The 17672-nt window shown below is 43.4% G+C and overlaps 1 protein-coding gene across 1 annotated transcript in view; it reads left to right on the top strand.

Annotated features, from left to right (window-relative positions):
• The window catches only part of CDK15 (cyclin dependent kinase 15), a 38945-nt gene that overhangs the window by 14314 nt on the left and 6959 nt on the right, over nt 1-17672 (top strand). Inside the window, 3 exon segments of the mRNA XM_009284707.1 lie at nt 4319-4412; nt 9255-9318; nt 16368-16416. Coding sequence (XP_009282982.1) covers nt 4319-4412; nt 9255-9318; nt 16368-16416 — 207 coding nt within the window.

Below are 17672 nucleotides of genomic sequence, written 5' to 3'. Positions count from 1 at the left end.
GAGACAGTGGGTGTTAAAGCCTTGGTTTAAAGAAACCAATTATAACAAAATAAAACATTATGGCAATTCATGCATAGTGTGCTTGAGCAGCAATACTGTCAGTGGGAGGCACATGGGAAGTGAATGAGGCCTTGAATAGATGAAGAAAGAGATATAGAAGGAGACTCACTTGCTCTTGGACTAACTAGAAAATCTGCTTTAATCTCGCTGTATCTTTTTTCTCTCTCTTTCTCCTTCACTATCTCTTCAGGACTTTAGAAGATTCAATTAAGGGATTTCAGGGAGACTAACATTTCAGGGAGATTACACTGCATATCAGAAAGACTTTTATTTTTTTTAAACACCAAGTACTTTATGCATGTGCAGCACTAGTAGCTGCTAACATTATGAGTGCCCCTTAAGTCATGTCTTCTTTTCAGTCAGGCTTTCCTTGTATAATCCTTCATTTAAAAAAAAAAAAATCACAGGAATCTTCCCAGGTAGATTCATGTAGAATAGGAGTTTCCATGCAGTCATTTAACGTGGACCTGCCAGGTCCACTACAGCCTTCTCCCCAGCCTGTTTCACGTTGCCCGTTATGCCAAACTGGGAGATACAGGCTAAGGGCTCCACTGTGCAGACCACGCTTGGTGAGGAACACGAGAAAGGATGTATTTCTGGTTAAATACAAAATTGCAGTCTCCCAATGCCAGAAAAACTGTGGACAGGGAACTCTGGGATGCCGCAAAGATATCTTAGATCTTAATCCTGATGAAGTCGTCTCTCCACTGTGTGATGCAGCACTGCAGGCTGAGGAGTAAGTGCAGTGTTCAAACCTGCCCCAGGGATTGCAGGCAGATGCAACTGTACTGTCTGAACCAGCTTTGTTTATGTTCACTGGAACTAAATATCCCTATAACCAGTTATACCTCTCCTATTACTTTAGCAGTCACTGTCTTGCTTCACGTGCATATCTGGCACATGCTGAAACATGATGTCTAGGCCTCTTCCTGAAAGACCCCTCCTTCTGCCCTAGCTCTTCCCAAGGCAGCTATCTGGGACTGAGACCCTTTGAGAAACTTGTAGACTTCAGGGGGTGAGAGGACCTAGGAAATGAATTATCAGAGGGGTAAGAAGGAAAAGGGGAAAAACAAAACAGCACTAGGTCTAAATCTTTAGAAATATTTAAATGTAAATGGCTTTGAATCATCCTCATTAACAGAAGGATCCTCATAATGCTGTCAGAGCAGTAATTGTAAATCCCGTATCTCAGAAGGAAAGTTGAGGCCTCTACTGAAAGGTTAATATGGTGACTAGCACTAGTTTCCAAAGTCCTACTTTAACAGATAGACAAAAATACCTGGGAAAAGAGGGGGGTGCCCATACGTCAGTTGTTCTAGCTACTTCTGGCCTTTTTTTGTAAAGAAAAGCATATTTCATCTGGAAACACACAGAGATAGAAACAGTCATAATTGCCACTGATGAATCAATACAGTATCAAGCAGGCATTAAAGACAGCTAGTCAGCTGAGTCTCGCTACAGGAAACGAAAAGCCCTTCCTTTCCAGCGGTTGTGGTTACTCTGATAGTTTTGCCTTTATTAGAGACACTGAGGTTTAAAGGCTTCCAGAGATAATGGGAATAAACCAGGAATACAAGAGAGAGCTCTACCAGAAAGTGCATTTGTAACAACCTACGAGCTGTTCCTCTCCTCAAACTGACAGCTTGCCCATTAGTGAAAAGACTATTTCATTAGATTTGAAGTTTTGAGCTCTTTGCTCATGAGTAATTCTTAGCAAATGCTAGCTGAATCTAGGGAAAAAAACAGCTTTCTAGTTCTTACTTGCATTTATTGCTCTGTCTGGATTTCAAGCCTTCTCAGCAATAACAGAAACCGTAGCAGATCTGGTTTTCTGTCTGCCGTGAACTCTGTTGCCTTAGACCTTTGCAGCAGAGCAGTTAGGTCACAAGGACCACATTTATAGGGCACTTTCACTGTTACTAGCCCCTTTTCCTTAGTAACTGCTGTGTACCTCCAGTCCCCAAATCCTCAGTGTTTTAAATTCAATTTAGGAAACAGCAGAGCCAACACTGTTGATTAGAAAGAATCTCTGTAGAAGGTCTAGTTCTATCTGTCTCATTTGGGGGCTGCAGTGAGTCCATACGAAGTTTCTGCTGTTGCCAGTCTAATGGCCATTTCTAGCTAGGGTATCAGATCCCAAACTGTGGGTGAATGTCAGGATCATTTGCTCCAAAAACACATAGAGCTGATTCTCTTCTCCCTACAAATCAAGAGTACCTAAATTGCTTTGACCATATACAGTTGAACTTGTGCAATGGAATCAGTGGATTACAGCAGCCCCTGTGGTTGCAAAATAGGGTGAGCCATTTGGCCACGTACATCAGCTGTGAAAACAGGGTTGGTATGACACTGGTCTCAGTAGAATCAATCTGTGGGCTCCAAAATAATATCTAGTGATGTGGTAGTGCTATGAAACACAAAAAATCTATGTCGCAAAAGCTGTGGGTTAAGTTTCATTGTGCCTGGACCCTGTAAGAGCATATTAGACAGGTAAGGAACTAAGCTCACATGACCCAAGGTTAGGGTACAGGAAGCTAAGGGAAAGTGCTGCAGAGATGTTTGTGAAAACAGCATTAGATATGGATCTGCAGAAAGGCTTGGCATCACCTGATGCTCAAGGATGACCAAAATGAATACCGCAGATGAGTTGCATGTCAGGCTTTCAGCTGACCACAGCCAGGTGGGAAAAGCATCTACAGTATTGCAAAAACAAGGTGCAAGGGGTAACATAGCAGTACAGATGACCAGAACAGATTACTAGTTGTTGCTCAGCAAGTGAAAATAATACTTTCAGAGTCTGTTAGACAAAGCTAGATTTTCAACATTTGAGCTTAAAGGACTCAAATTTGCTATAACCAAAGAAGATTGAGGCTGAAACCTGAAAAGTTGGGATGGGGCTTAGTGAAAAGACAGGAAACCTAGAAAAAGTTTGGAGGAAAAAGAATAAAAAGTAAATGAGCAGAGTTTTGCACCATACAATAAGAGATGGAAATACTTGCAAATAGGTAAGTCTACCCTGACGACAACTATCTCATCATTGTTGCCAGCAGGACTAATCCACCTTAGTAAAATTAAGCATTTTTTGCAGGGTTTGGTGTGTTTTTTTAAGCTGGCTGGTTTGCTTTGGCACAAGTGCAGAGCAGGGGATGGCATAAAAATAAAAATACTTTAACTTGGTGTTGTCACTGAGTTCTTTACACTCTGAAATCGTACCTTCAGTTTTCCAGTGAAGAGCTAATTGCTTCTGAAGAAAAAATCGCTCAAGTGGTTAGTGTCTCTGTGTTCTTTCTGCGTCTAATGTATCCTTCAACTACTGTGTAGTAGTTCCCTGTTTATCTTTCCTACTGTTCTAACTCCAATTTTGCACCTTTTTCTCATGGAAAACAAGCTAGTATTCCACAGGCTTCTGCCACGACCATCTTTTTTAGATGGGTTTGTAACGGTAAATTGAGAGAGACCTGAAACAAATTGTCTGATGCTGGAAAAAAAGATGGTGCTTAGTGGGTTTCTTTTCCAAGGATATCACCTGTCTTGTCTTGCTGGTGAAGGATGAGGGCTTTTTTAGTGGATGGTGCTGATGAGAAAAAGGAGATGGGAGCAGACTTGCATAGAAATTTGACTGCTTTATTTTTTTCTAAAATCCTGGAGGGATGCGAATATGATGAATCTCTAATCTGCTCCCATCCTATTTATTTGACTTGTCAGCTTTTTAATTCAAGTGTTTCAATCTGTAGGACTTGAATGAGGTTAATGATACTACATACAACTTGCAATAAGGGCCAGATGCAAGTGCTTAGAACAGTGCTGCAAGACCAGGGATGTACAAGATGGCCCTTCCCAAAGGAAACCTTCCTGACTTCCCACAATCGGTAGGGATTTTTATAATGCTACATCCTACCTAACACCATACAGTAGAGGTATATCAGCCTTCACTGAAACCTGTATTTATTTACATACATGCAGACACCCCATGCCCTGCCTTGCTTCACACACACACACACACACTCTCTCACTCTTTCTCTCACTAGATGACATGAGGTGGGTATACAATACCTACACATCAGACTGGTACTTTTCAGACTTGAGCTGCAAAACATATAGGGTTTACGGCTTATATTGGGATTTCTGCATTTACAAATCAGGATTTCTAAATTTCCATTCCAACAATTATCTCTCTTCCTTTCTCCCCTGCCCATCCCAACAATCATATTATATATGTTATGTACATGAATGAGTTAATACCTTGGGTTTCTTGCAGGAGTGCCGGCTGTATATTTGTTGAAATGATCCCGGGGCAGCCAATATTTGCAGGAACTTCTAGTACTCGTGAACAGCTGGCAAAGATCTGGATGGCGAGTAAAATATACCCTGAAATGGGAGAGAAAAAGAATCTGTTGCTCCAGCCCTCTACTTAATTTTGAAGTCCTAAGCATAGGTCCTGTGAATAGCAGAAATAATTTGGTCCAGTCTGCCAAGTTCATAGCAGACTTTGTAACCCATTTTATATTTGGCAACTTTCTTACAGACACAGGAGTAAATCAAATGACTTTCCTTTGATGTTTGTCATCTCATCAAAAATTTAAAGCCAATTAAAGTGACATCAAATTGAAGAAGGCATAAAAGGTGTGCAGGTACTGCAAATTCTATTCCTTCTTGTTAAATCCTTTACTTACTGTAGGATACAGCACACCATATTCTCACAAAGGAGCTCTAATACTGCTCTTAAACTACCTTGAAAATGGCGAGACCCTGAGATTTTTCAGAGATCCTTCTTCATTTTAACTTGGAACATTTTGTATCATCCAGTTTATGGTGCAGCCCTAGAGACTGCTTTGGCATAATGGAAAGTGTGAAATTACTTTATAAGACAGCAGTAAGTGATAGCAGACTTACTCAGGAGCCTCTTAAGGTGTTTTTTCTGCTGGGGAAACTGAAACACAGAGCCACATCCTTGGTGCGGCTTGGTAGAATTGAGGCAGTTAACAGCACTAGTGGATTCTGTATGTTCCTGACTGCTTCTTGCTGACCCTGTTACTGACTCTTCAGGAAGGTCAACCTACAGATTCCTGTTGGGTTTTTCTGTAGGTGTCTGCCCTTTCACATTTCCTCCCAGGGATTTACTCTTCTGCGTAGAGTGTTTCCCAAATGTGGGTATTCAAAGGAGAAAGTACAGAAAACTGAAATTTGGAAAGTGGTGAGAAAGGACTTCATGGTCTCAAGCCTGTGTAAGTCAGATTTTTCCTTCGTAATCCCTTCATCCAGAAACGCTCCTGCCTGGTGGGGTTATCCTTTCTGCTTTTAGCCAGAATGTGATAAAAAGACAGAGAAGTGGGTTCAGTTCTTAGACTTGAGTTCAGTCTATTTAAATAAATGCTGAATATCTCTTTCATAGAGAGTGAAAAAAAAAAAGAATTATTGAGAAAAAAAATAATCCGTACTTGGCCAACTAACAGGGTTCAAAGCCAGGGCAGGGTCCAGTTTCCCAGAGTGTGAATGAAGGGTATCCTTCCACTTATGGCTCTGAAATCTCTGGATACATTTCCTGTGGTTTTGCAGTTGGAGGGTTATAGCCCTATCATCATTTCTCTGGTATTATAACTCATACCGTGATTAATAGGATTTGTGCTATAGAAGGCAAAAACCCCTTATTTAAAAATCATGAGGAAGCTTTAAGAGCCATGAAATAATTAGTGCCTTTCACAGAAGGTTTTATGTTATTATACAGCCTGGAATGAGGCTCTGTGTTAGGCCAAGATTTCAAAGCTCCTTAGAGGCTTTCGATGCCTAACTTGAGATATTTTGCCGAGTGCAAGATTCAGCACGGGGATTCCTACTGTTTTCTAATAGTCAGTTCCTTTCATGTACTAATAATAGAGGCACCCTGCACTGGTTTAGAGACTGTCTGCATTTGTGGGCATGAGTCTATATCACCCAGCATGCTTATCTCCACGTAGGACTGTTGGTTCAAACACCGTATAGATATATAGCTGGAAAATCCCCATTCTGTGAAATGTGTTTGTCCGGTTGAATCATCGGGACTGACTGTCATTTCACCAACATTTCTTCCAGATGCAAGTGCCACCTTAAGCAGTCTCCATCCCCCATCTCTATCCCTGGCTGCTCATTCCTGCTCCTGTGTCACCCCTCACTTGTATGTGGGGCTACATGAACTGGGGAACCTGTTACTTGGTTTTCTCCCTGGGTTACTCTAAACGAGAACAGTTTATTTACGCAGTTCATCATCTGGCTGCACAAACAGTAGCACTAATGACCAGTAGTACTAATGAAGGGATGACACAGGAGCAGGACCAAATGGGAAGGGGGCAAAGAGGAAGGAGCTACTTAGGCTGGCAGTGCTGGTTATGGAAGTATGGCCTGAGTAAACGCGAACTGCAGTGTCTCCAGTTCCTCATGGCATGGAGAGTAAGCTAACCTGACAAACTTAAGATCCATCGTTCAAATTTCAAGAGATCAGGCATAGGTTTTGCATTCAAAAACTCCATCTTATTGATTAACATTGTGCTGAGAAGGACTTCATGTGGGCTGGATTAGGCTGCAGCATGCCACCAGCGTGCTTCTGTGGCTGAGCCAAATGAATGACTACAAGGCTTCTCTACAAAAACCATAAAATATAACTTCCCAACAAAACTAAGCAAAATCAGCTAGGTTGATTCCTCCATCTGGTCCATCACAGGAGAAGCAAGCAGTTAGAGGGCAGAGAGAGAGGACAATGATTTATACCAACTTAAAGCGCTTGCTGAAATACGGGCATTGTAAATATGTTTCTGTCTGAAATTATGCCTCTTCCAAAGTGGACTGAACTGAGCTGCACCAAGACCTTTCACTATACTAAAAAGTGCCTGCTTGGGGAAGCATGGCAGAGTAGCAAGTATAGGGAAGCTGTTTTGCTTTGCCTGATGGCATGGACCAGAGAGTTAACAGCTAGATTTAGGATGGATACACAACAGATAAAACAATCCCCAGAGTATAATTAATTTCAATTAAATAAATATAACTCATTGTCTGGTTTGGCAAGGAATCTCATTAAAAGTCCAGGGGGAAAAAAAGAAAAGAAAAAAAAAAATCACTTGCCCCATTATCTTGGAAATTCAAAAATAGATCCAAATTCATGGGATGGAATAGCATCTTTTGTAAGGAAAAGACTCAGAAAAGATAAATATAAATCCATATTCATATGGCATTCAGTGATTGGTGCTCTGAATGCTTTCACACCTCAACTCAGCAAAATTTAAGCATTTGCTGAAAACCTTATGTAGCAAAGTACAAGCATGCACAAAAAACTATTTTCTTAAATTCTTCACCAAAGACAGGCAGAGTGCTTAGCTGACCCTGGAGAGTATGATGTTACTATGTATTGAACTTCCCCAGCTCCCTCTGATGCCTTTAGGACTGATGCCCAATGGCTCACAAGAAACCTTGAAGAATGAGGGCCTAGACGAATGCAGGGATGGCACCTCAGAACACACACCTGGATTTTCAATGCAGAATATTTTAGAGGTTTTGCTGTGGCTTCCTGGAAAGCTAAGAGGGTAGCAAAAGAGAGCAAATTTTGGATTCAGGTTCAGATTCCACCTCTCTCTTTCCTGTGCACACAGAGTTGCTTTGGGCAGACCTGCCCTACTTACATGATACACCAGTCAAGAATGCATCCTCATCCAGAGCTGTCAGACTACCCTCAGTGCGAGCCACCTTCCAGCATCCTCACATGGCTGAACGCTGCAAGACACCTTCTCTTTGGGGAGCTTTCAAGCTTCCAAGACTGATTTGGGGCAGCTTCCAAGACTGATTTTACAGGTCCTACCCCTTGGTCTTTGCTGTGGTGGGCTGAATCCATAAGCAGTTTGGAAACATGGGCCACAGCAAGCCACCCTAGCTCGCTTTCCCCCACAGACCATCGTGCTAATATGTGCCAGCCATGAGATGCAGTCCCTGCTTGTGGCTGTCTTCTCCAGGTAGCTGTAATTGTCCTCACAGTTGTTTCCCAACTGTGAGTGAGAAAAGCAATTAGCTACCAGATGCATAACAACTACAACAGCCAGGCTTTATATTTCTTCCTTCTTTAATGTATTTTTTTACTGATGCCTGTTTTCTTGTAATCTTATCACAAGTTTCTGTGAGGCCAAGTTCCCCATATCACAGATCTCAGCTTTCATTTTAAGGAAAAGGAATTGTCTATCATATGCAAAGTGTAACTAATGTGAGACGAATCTAATGTTGGAGAAGAGAAAGTGAATAAAAAACCCTGACATTTTTCATGTTAAAATTTCACCGTTTTCTAAGGAAATCTGATAATTTTGGGGGTTGTCTGGATGATAAGCTTTGAATGCTTGGAGTTAGCAGTACTGATTTATAATACCATATCACATGCTGTGAACTCTTCTTAAATATGTGGCTTTACCTCTTTAGCACAACTCATCCATATCAATAGGCAGAAAGCACTTTGCATGTGGTAAGTAGTAATAATAACACTAAATATCTGCAACTGCAACCGGCACAGAAATCCAGATATGCTTGATCTCACGCATTTCAGCAACTAAAATGAGGTTGGAGGAGGCTTTACTGGCCCAGACTTTGCTCAGTGAGGACCTACTTCTGAAGTCCACAATTCTTAATAAAGGTCAAATACACTGCTGAAGCTCTGGACCATTCAGGATGAGACACTGGACTGCTTTCTAGCACCTGCCAGTAGACCTGTCTGCCAGCTTTTCTTTTTCACCTCAGAACGGCAGGGGTTCCTATCACAGCTCACAGCCTGTGCTGCCGCTGAGCGTATCGGCTGCTGCCAGGGCAAGTGGGCAGAGTAAGTCCCCAGTGCAGCTCTGGTGCAGGAGGACATCTTCAGCGGCGAAAGGGGCTGAACAATGTGACCCCTGGGCTGGCAAACACATGCAGGAGTGGCACCTGGCAGTGAAGCTGCATATGCCTTCGTAAGCAGCAACAACATTCAATCTCAGCAGGACCCTTTCTGCTATAAAATCAAGTGCTAAAATGTCGGTGTCCTTTATGTGCAGTGGTAGATCCAGCACCAGCCAGGGCAGTGTGAATCTGTGCTGGTTTACAGTAAAGGCCGCAGTCTCTCTCCATTGAGACCGATTCCTCCAGCTCCACACCTAGGCAGGGTACTGGCAGACAGAGGTTACTGCTCTTCTCACTTTCTTTCTTCTTTTGCACAGGTATTGGGGGTCCCAACTGAGGACACGTGGCCAGGACTTTCCAAGCTCCCCAGCTATAACCTGGGTAGGATTTAACCCACAAGAATGCCAGCTTTTTCTCTGAGCCACTAGCCACTTAATTTTTGGGGCAGTAATTCTCATTATGAAAAATCCTGTGCTTCAGTGTTACTAAATCTCTTGAGCTACTTAACGATAGTGGTGGTGTAGCTCCTACAACAACACTGGGATTGGCCTAGGATACAAGCAAAGGTACATGCGTGGCAAAGTTGCCTCACCGAGCGCTGGGTATATGTTAAGCTGATGGAAGATTTCATTGCTGCAAGTGCTGACAATGTAGTTAGTCTCCACTCCTCAGTGCAAAGGACAGATGTCTCCTGATTTAGACTGGAAAAGCTGACAGATACCTGGAGACACAGTTTATCTGAACTCTCCTTATTTTTATGGAGATTGGTTTGGGGGCCTTTAAACCTCAGTTTTAAAGGTCACTGTCCCTGATTTTGATGTGGGCAAGGTGAGAAATCTGTGTGATTTATAAAGCTGGCTTCTTTTATTTCCACATGGGCTGGTAGAGAAGTCTGTGTCCGGGACTTCAAAGGGCCAGTTGTCTCTTATTTTGATGTGGGCAGGTTGAGAAGTATGCTTTGAAAAGCTAGCTCAGTCACTCTCCCTCTCTCTCTCCCCCTTTCTCTCTTTCTCTCTTTTTGTTTAATGTTTTCTCTTGGGAAAATATATTCAAGTGTCAGTGAGGAGGAAATGATGAGCACTGATTCTCAGCCTCTCAGCAGGATCATTCTCTAAGAGAAATATAAAAGTGAAATATTAAAAACCCTAGAATGTGAAATCCACCCATCTACAATCTAGCCATTCTCTCTCACTTACACCTAAGAGGGTGGTGGTGGGAGCCTGTCTATCTGGAAGGGGAAAAAAGAGCAGGGGGGAGAGGAGGAGGGAGAAGACGTGCTTTGAGCAAGAGGTTTACAGGTTTAGTAGAGCATAGTAACATCTTTTCAAAGAAGTGGGTGTTGCTCTGTGACCCAGTCCAAGATGCCCCTCCTTTGATTCTGGTGCATGAACACTAAACAGCCCCCATTTTCACATGGTAGCCGCGATTGGCTGAACAATAACCTGGTCTCACAGTCAAAAGGACTGGAATCCTTCACACAATTAGCTGAGACACATTAATCAAACCAGCGTGAAATGGGAATGTGTCGCTGTCCACAGCAAGTTTAATTTGGATAGGGAGCAAGCACAGAGCAGACAGCTGGAGGAAGCGCATTCTTCTGTAAGTCGCTGAAGGCTTGGCTGGGTAGTCTACAAGTTGGGAAGGGTAGTCTGGGAGGAAAGAAATGCTCGTGTGTGGGACAAACTGATCACAAAGAATTTTTTTTTATGCCAGTCATCTGCTCATACGAGGCCAAAAACTCTCAGTGATGATGGTTAGGTATCCCAATGCTATACAGAGGGACAACCTAAAAGTGCAAGCATTAAGGCTACACTAGCAAAGAAACTAGTACAGAAAACAGAGAATGTGTGAGTGCCCAGAACTGCCCTGAGCGGTGACTCCTACTTAGCTCTATTTTGTCTGAGTAGCAGTGCTGTCCTCTGCGGCTGTGGAGGGTGCCAGTGGCAGGGCTGGGAGGGAGAGGACAGGCACCTAGGCAGCATGGAAATAGCTCCAGTAAAGACAAGTCTAGTCATCATAAGCAGTTTTCAAGTCTGATTTGCTTTCAGGCTTGATAGAACATTTCCCTAATGGACTCCAGTGGGGCAGAATTGACCTGTGCTGTGCCGTGATCCTGTGATGCTGGTGCCTTTTGTGGCTAGAGCAGACAGAAATGCAGGAGTTAGAGGACATCTTCCTGTGGGAGCATCCCACTATGCTAGCAAACACATGGGAGAGGGGTGCTGAGCCACTGTTTGGGGCAATAGCTGTGCCAGCTGGAGAGGCAGCATCCCTTTCCCCTCCTCAGAGCCTGCCTAAGGAACTCCGAGCTGCTCCAGCCACATACTGGAACCAAGCACTTGGCTCACACCTGGATTATACAAACCAGCCTGGATAGAAGAAGATTAGTCATACAAGGTTGGACTATTTGCCCTAGTCATGAACTAAATCAAGTCAGTCTTTGATGGGGCTGCTGGTAAGAAGGCAAATTAGTCTCTTTGTTTAATGCTATTTGCCGTTCACATGCTCCTGTGCACTTCTCTCTTCCCTGAAGCACAAGTGCTGTTCCCCCCCCCAGGACACGCTCAGCCAGAGTGGAAGCTGTGGAGTCTGCCTGAGAAAACCTTCTCTCTTGAGAAGCCCAGTTGTGCGAATCTGAGTGCCTGGGATGGTTCAGATAAGCAAACAAACTTTGGAGCACTTCCCCAAATCTGATGGCTTGAATGCTTTTAGCTAGTCCTATTGATGTTCGCAGTGAGCGCAGGCAGCAAACAAACAAACAGGTTTCTGCCCGAGGCAAGGAACGAACACGGGCAAAACAAAGCACTGAGGTGTGATCCTATTCTCATTGAAGCTGATGGCAAAAATCCCACTGGATTCAGCAGTGTAGGCTCAGCCCGACTGACGTTACTGGAAGGGTTCCTGGGCCAGGTGGGTTAGCAGGAATCTTTGAAATGAAAGCTGGAAACCTTTAGATGTTTTCCTGTCGCTATTGTGGGCTCGAGCACATCCTGCTGCGGAGTCTGAAGAGGAGATACAGCATGGGCTGTAGGGTCTGTGAGCCAGGCACACACAGGGCAGCTAGAGGAAGAGCAGCTCCCCTGCCCCCTCTATGGGCAACTGGCAGGGGATGAAATGTGCAAAGGAGTATTTGACCACCCTATGCCCCTGTGCCTTCTTGCACAAAGAAGTTCAGAAATGGGCCTCATGCCCATTGCCTACAGTTTGCCAAAATCTCAAACCTGTGCCTGACCCCAGGTGAACAGGAAGGATGGGTGAGCAACTCTTCCATGGCCAGCCCTACAGCAGCCATGGGGCCGGAAAGCATGGTTTTACCTCAGCCCTGGCTTGAGAACCAGTTCTTGCAGAACATGAAGGGGTGGGGGAGCTCCTGCCCCACGTCTCAGCGCACTCGCTGGCCCTCTCCCTGGATCCCCGGGCTTAGGAGCCCTGCCCATAGCGACAAGGCTTTGCCCTGTGTTTGTTCATTTGTTCTGTTCCCCTCATTTTGCTTCCTCTGAAAGAGGCAGTTGTAGCTCTGTTAACACTATTTTTGAAAGCTCTCATGCTGTGTGAGCTCAAATCCTTGCATTAATCTACTGCTGTGTTCATTTCACTGCACTGAAAAGCAGGGAGTTTAAATCCCCTCTAAACACCATTGGTGACACCAGAAGGCCAGTGTTTTGATCCAGCCCCATTAATGGTTACAAGTTTGAATCTAGACAGCAGGGGTCAAGGGCAGGAAAGGATTAGGAATCACAGCCCGTGACATTAAGCTAGTGCTTTTGCCAAACTGGGAATACTGGAGCGCCCAATGTACCGAGTTGGGTTTTGTTTCCTTTTTCTGACATTTGGATTCCAAAGAGTGGGGAACAGTGCTTATTTGTTTAAAACATGATAAACTCGCTATGAGTGAGCTTTACTCCTTGATTTATCACACAGGTTGACTAATGAAATTTCCTATGGCAGGTAGTATCATCTCACTTAGCAGACACAGGTTTTACACTGGGCTTTTTCAGTTGCAGCAATGGCTTTTAAATTAAGCCTAGTTTTTCACATATCTGCAGGCTTTGCTACGCTGAATGAGATTTAGAAGCTTTCCAGAGTCAACTTCTGATCCCGAGCACAGGTTTTTAGTATCTGTTGCGTTTCCAAAATGTCACCAGCAGATGGAGGCAACAAGCAGCAGGCTCTGAAACGCAAACTTAAAATGACATTTTTGAGAATGCAGATGAAGTCTGCGCTCCGAGTGCTTATTTTTTTCCCTTCTTTTTTTAATCTCACTTTTTATGCTGATGCTTCATTTAACAAATGGGATGGTTGGAAACTGAATTCTTAAACGATGAAATTTTTATTGTCATAATAAACCGCGTGTGGCTTTGATCCCAAAGGGAAGAGCAGCACCGTAACTAATGCGCAATATATGCTGGCCAGGCTGTAGGGAAACTTCCTATCTGTCTGGCACTGGGCACACACTGCAGTTTCCAGCCTGCCACACAGACAGAGCTCTGCTTCTGTCCTGCAGCCACAGAGATTTCACTAATGAGAGAAATTTTCTCTGTGAGCCTGCAACCCCAGCGCCTTCATCCAGCAGCACTTGGCATCCTCTTTCTTTCTCTTCATCAATTAGGAAAGTTTAACTTTTGTCCTCTGGCTTGCTTGCCTCATTATCAGTTCATTAGCCATTTCCACCTGGGTTTTCATATAGGAAGGTATTTCCTTATTAGCACACACTGCCTTGCATACAGATAGAAAATAACAAACCCAAGCGCTACCTTTCAGATCTACTTGTATTGTTAAAAAAGCCAATCAGCCCTACACAATCCCATCATTTTATGTCTGTATCGTCATTGTAAGATGATTAAATCAGTAGTTTATCCACTTTTTGGAATGATATCCAAATATTCTTTATCTTTTACCTTCAAGGAGTTGCTGTTTACGTTGTTTTACAATTTTAGATTGGTCTTAATCTTACAGTAGTAAAATATTTACTGCTCTGTTCTTACCCTGCTCGACACAATGGGGCCTCGGCATTGTCTAAGGGTTTGTCTATATGGGGTCAGTCAGGAGATTAATCTGAACTGATTTAAAGTGGATTAGTTAACTGCATTAAATCCTTGGGCAGAGACACACTGTTTTCTTACCCATATCTTCCATTTATAATCAAAGCTCTGTATACTCGAAGTGGCAAGTTTGGCAGTCCTCACTCAAGCAGAATTCTCCACTGAGAGATGTGTTTGGACAGGGATGGCAGTAGTTGGCTCACTGGCTCTTACACTACCCCTTGTAGATAATTATTAATCTCCATGTTATATAAATGATAAATTTAAGTCAAGAGGCTTGCTTAAGACAGCGAAGACTGTAATTCGGGTATTCCTCCCAGTTCCCAGTAAGCAAGCTGATACTTCTGTCTGTAATGTAAAGAAAATCCTATTTCCTCTTTGGAATGTTAATCCTGAAAATGCACTCCACAAAAACAAAGTGACATTTCACTTAGATATCATTGAAGCATTTTGCCCTGCTGTTATCAACTGAACGTGCATTTTTTAACTTTCATGTTAAACTCATTAAAGAATATTAATGTTAAAAGATTTCAGTAGAGTTAAAGTACAATATTTAAGTCATCTTGACATTTTTATTAAATATTAAAGGAAATGGATATATTGTCATGGAATGTTTCCATCTCACAAATCAAAATTTTCTGGCAGAAAGTTACAACATCTCAAAGTTTTTGGCCAGCCCTGCAAAGAGGTAAAAATTTCTACCTCATACAAAAAAATCTTATGCCTTTCCAAACCATTTTTAAAATTGTTTTTCTGCTATTCTGCCTGGAGACTTTACATCTCTACTCAATATGGACAATTTATTTCTACACTTTTATTACAGTCGAGGGGGAAAAATGAAGGAAAGAGGATCCAGAGAAAATGTTATTAGTGATCCAAGAGGAATGTTCTGCCAGAGTTAATCTCGGTGACTGATTTGGGAAGGGGCTATTCAAGATACTAATATATAACTTCTATATATTGGCAATAATTCCAGTGATCTGGCACCTAGAGAGTCATGAATCCTGCCCCAGGTTATATTGCCATTTACTGCTTTAGCAATTACCTTAGTATTTGGGTGTAGGAGAACACTTCAATTGTGAACTGTTACTTACCCTGTGATAGACAGGTTTAACAACCTGCTTGCCTGGCTTAATGGTGAAAGATTGCTGTCGGAAAGGTTAAGTGCTGGAAGTTCAGTCATTTGCACTTTTTCAAATTGTCTGTGCATCAAGTCAGACACTGAGTGACTTAGCCCCTGGGCCTGGCACTCTGGAAATGGCCACGCAGGCGAAGGCAGAGGGGACTCCCGCTTTGCTCACAGCTGGCAGCTTCTGTCCCTGAATGATGTGGCTGGTGCTTCTGGGCAGGAGGGGAGGGCAGATGCTCTTGGATGGTACAGCATAAGCCCCAGCCGAGCTCAGAGTCTACTGGCAACAGACCAGTGGTGCTTGCCTCCTGGTGGTCTCGCTGCCGCGGGGAATGCTTGTCCGGGCTGGGCTGGAAGAGAGGTCTACAGCACCCTTCCAGCTCTCCTTTCCATGGCTAGAGCACTGTTCACCTCTGCTGTCAGAAATGGTGCTCGGGAAAATATATCTGGGTAGAAATTACAGCCTTTCTGATGCAAGAAAATGTCTGTGTTGATCAGCTCTAAGGTGAAATCTTCCAGGCTTAAGCCATTCATTCATAGCTAAGCCTGAGAAAATTCATGCTTTGTAAGAAAACATCTGAGGAATGTATTCCGCTACATTTTCCACAATGTTTAGAAATGTGTCCTTGAAAAATGGCAACAACACCACAGCCTTCCCAAAACTGCAAACTCTGCAAAGTTCCAGTCTGGTAGAGATTTTTGAATCAGTAAGTACAAAGCCTGCATGAAAATGGTTAACTTGATAAACAACAAACTTAGTGAGGGATTGACAGCAAGAGCAGTGGGCAAGAAGAGAGTGGGACCCAAGTGCCTTTGCTCTGTCCCCAGTCTTTCTGCCAGATCCATGCAGAAAAGCCCCATGTGCCCACAGGGCAACACATGAAGCTCAGCAGCCCCTCGGTAAGCCGATTGCTGGGGAAACAGGCCTGCAAACCTCTTTCCGCTTCCTTCATGTGAAGGGTTTAGGGACTGATACTGCTTTTACTGAAGTCAGAGCTAAGACTCGCACTGTAACAGAAGGAGGCCCAGGGCCTGTATTCACAGATGTATGAAAGGAAAGGGTTACAGAACTGGAACCGCCTTATTAACATCAGTGCTGGTACTCAAGTCCTATAGGAATAATGTATATTTAAAAATACTATGATGACAGATTGTATAGGGCCCTTTGAAATTCTGAGCACACATTTTTTTAAGGGCTCAAAGAATGGTTTTTGGCTTGATTTTCATTTAATCCTGTGATTGCATATTACACTTTCTAGAACTGGTTGCTTCCAGGAGACCTCAGAGACTCCAAGTGATCTGTGACAGGTAAGCTACCTATAACGGCAATGTCAAAATCGCCTCTGGGTTTATTTGTTTCTTTATGCAATCATTTAACTTGAAATGAGCTCTTTTGGCAAGCTCAGGAAGAGCAGGGTGGCTCTGTAGTAACAAGCAGATCTAACATCAGTTAAGCAACAGATTTCGAGAGATCGCAGTAGAGGTAGGCACATAGTGGACTGGAGTCACTACTACATAGGAATCACTACTACAAGAGGAGTGATTATTCTCAGATAAGCAGTGATTCAGTGACATTATGAGCCGCTTTTTGCGGGGCACAGATCAATTCAGAAGGTCGTACTTTCCCAGGCCCTCTTGCCTAGACTGAAGACAGACTTTGCACTGTCCCAATTTTCACTTCTGGAAACAGACTGTAGGAACGTTGCTCAACAGTGGTAAGGAAGACGTGCTAGGACAGCATTTTCACGAGACAATGAAATAATCTTGTGATTAGTTAGGAGGGGAAAAATCACATTCTTCAGTGGCCAAAAGCTATGAGACTAGGGCCATGGTTACATACCTCGGCTTGACCAGGCACACCAACACCGCCCAATCACTCCCCAGTGTACTAAGAGAAGGGAGTATTTTTCAAGCATATATATGTACACGCACGCACACAGATACATAATGTATATATGTATCAGTGAAAGAAATTTATAATCAGGCAAAGTGCCCTAACCTAGCTCAGAGAGTCATTAAAATTGAATCCCCCCCAATACTGATTTTGAGGCATACAACAGGCTTTATAGATATGTAGGAAAAGACTAGACAGGATTTGTCCTCAGAATTGTGTTCCTGCACACGTCAAGAATCAAATGTTCTTTGAGGACGTAACCACATTTTTCATCACTGCTGTTTATTATCTGTTCAGCTCATTGCTTGGGATCCAGCCCTGCTCGGAGGGAAGTGTGCAGCCCTTCAGAGCTGGGTTTCCCAGACGCTGTTCTGAATGGCTGAACAAACATGGTGAAGTTTTCAGCAAAGCACAGGTTGCTGAAATGCAAGCCATTGTCACGCACATCTTCAGAAACACACAAAGCTCAGCATGTCCCAAACCCTGATAACACAGGTCCTGGAACAGAACAAATCCTCTCTCAGCCTAAACAAAGAAATAACTATATTCCTTGCAACTCTGCTGTACTGCACTTCTGCTTTTTGGCCATAATCCCTTGACAGGCCCCATTACAGCCCCATACTGATGGGCTGGCCCAGTACCTCTGCAGCAGAGCTCTGGGCTGCATGTG

Source organism: Aptenodytes forsteri, unplaced genomic scaffold (genome assembly GCF_000699145.1).
Source record: "Aptenodytes forsteri isolate BGI_AS27 unplaced genomic scaffold, ASM69914v1 Scaffold183, whole genome shotgun sequence".
NCBI classification, from domain to species: Eukaryota; Metazoa; Chordata; class Aves; order Sphenisciformes; family Spheniscidae; genus Aptenodytes; species Aptenodytes forsteri.
Note: the sequence above shows the minus strand (reverse complement) of the source record. Positions and strands in the feature narration are given on the sequence as shown.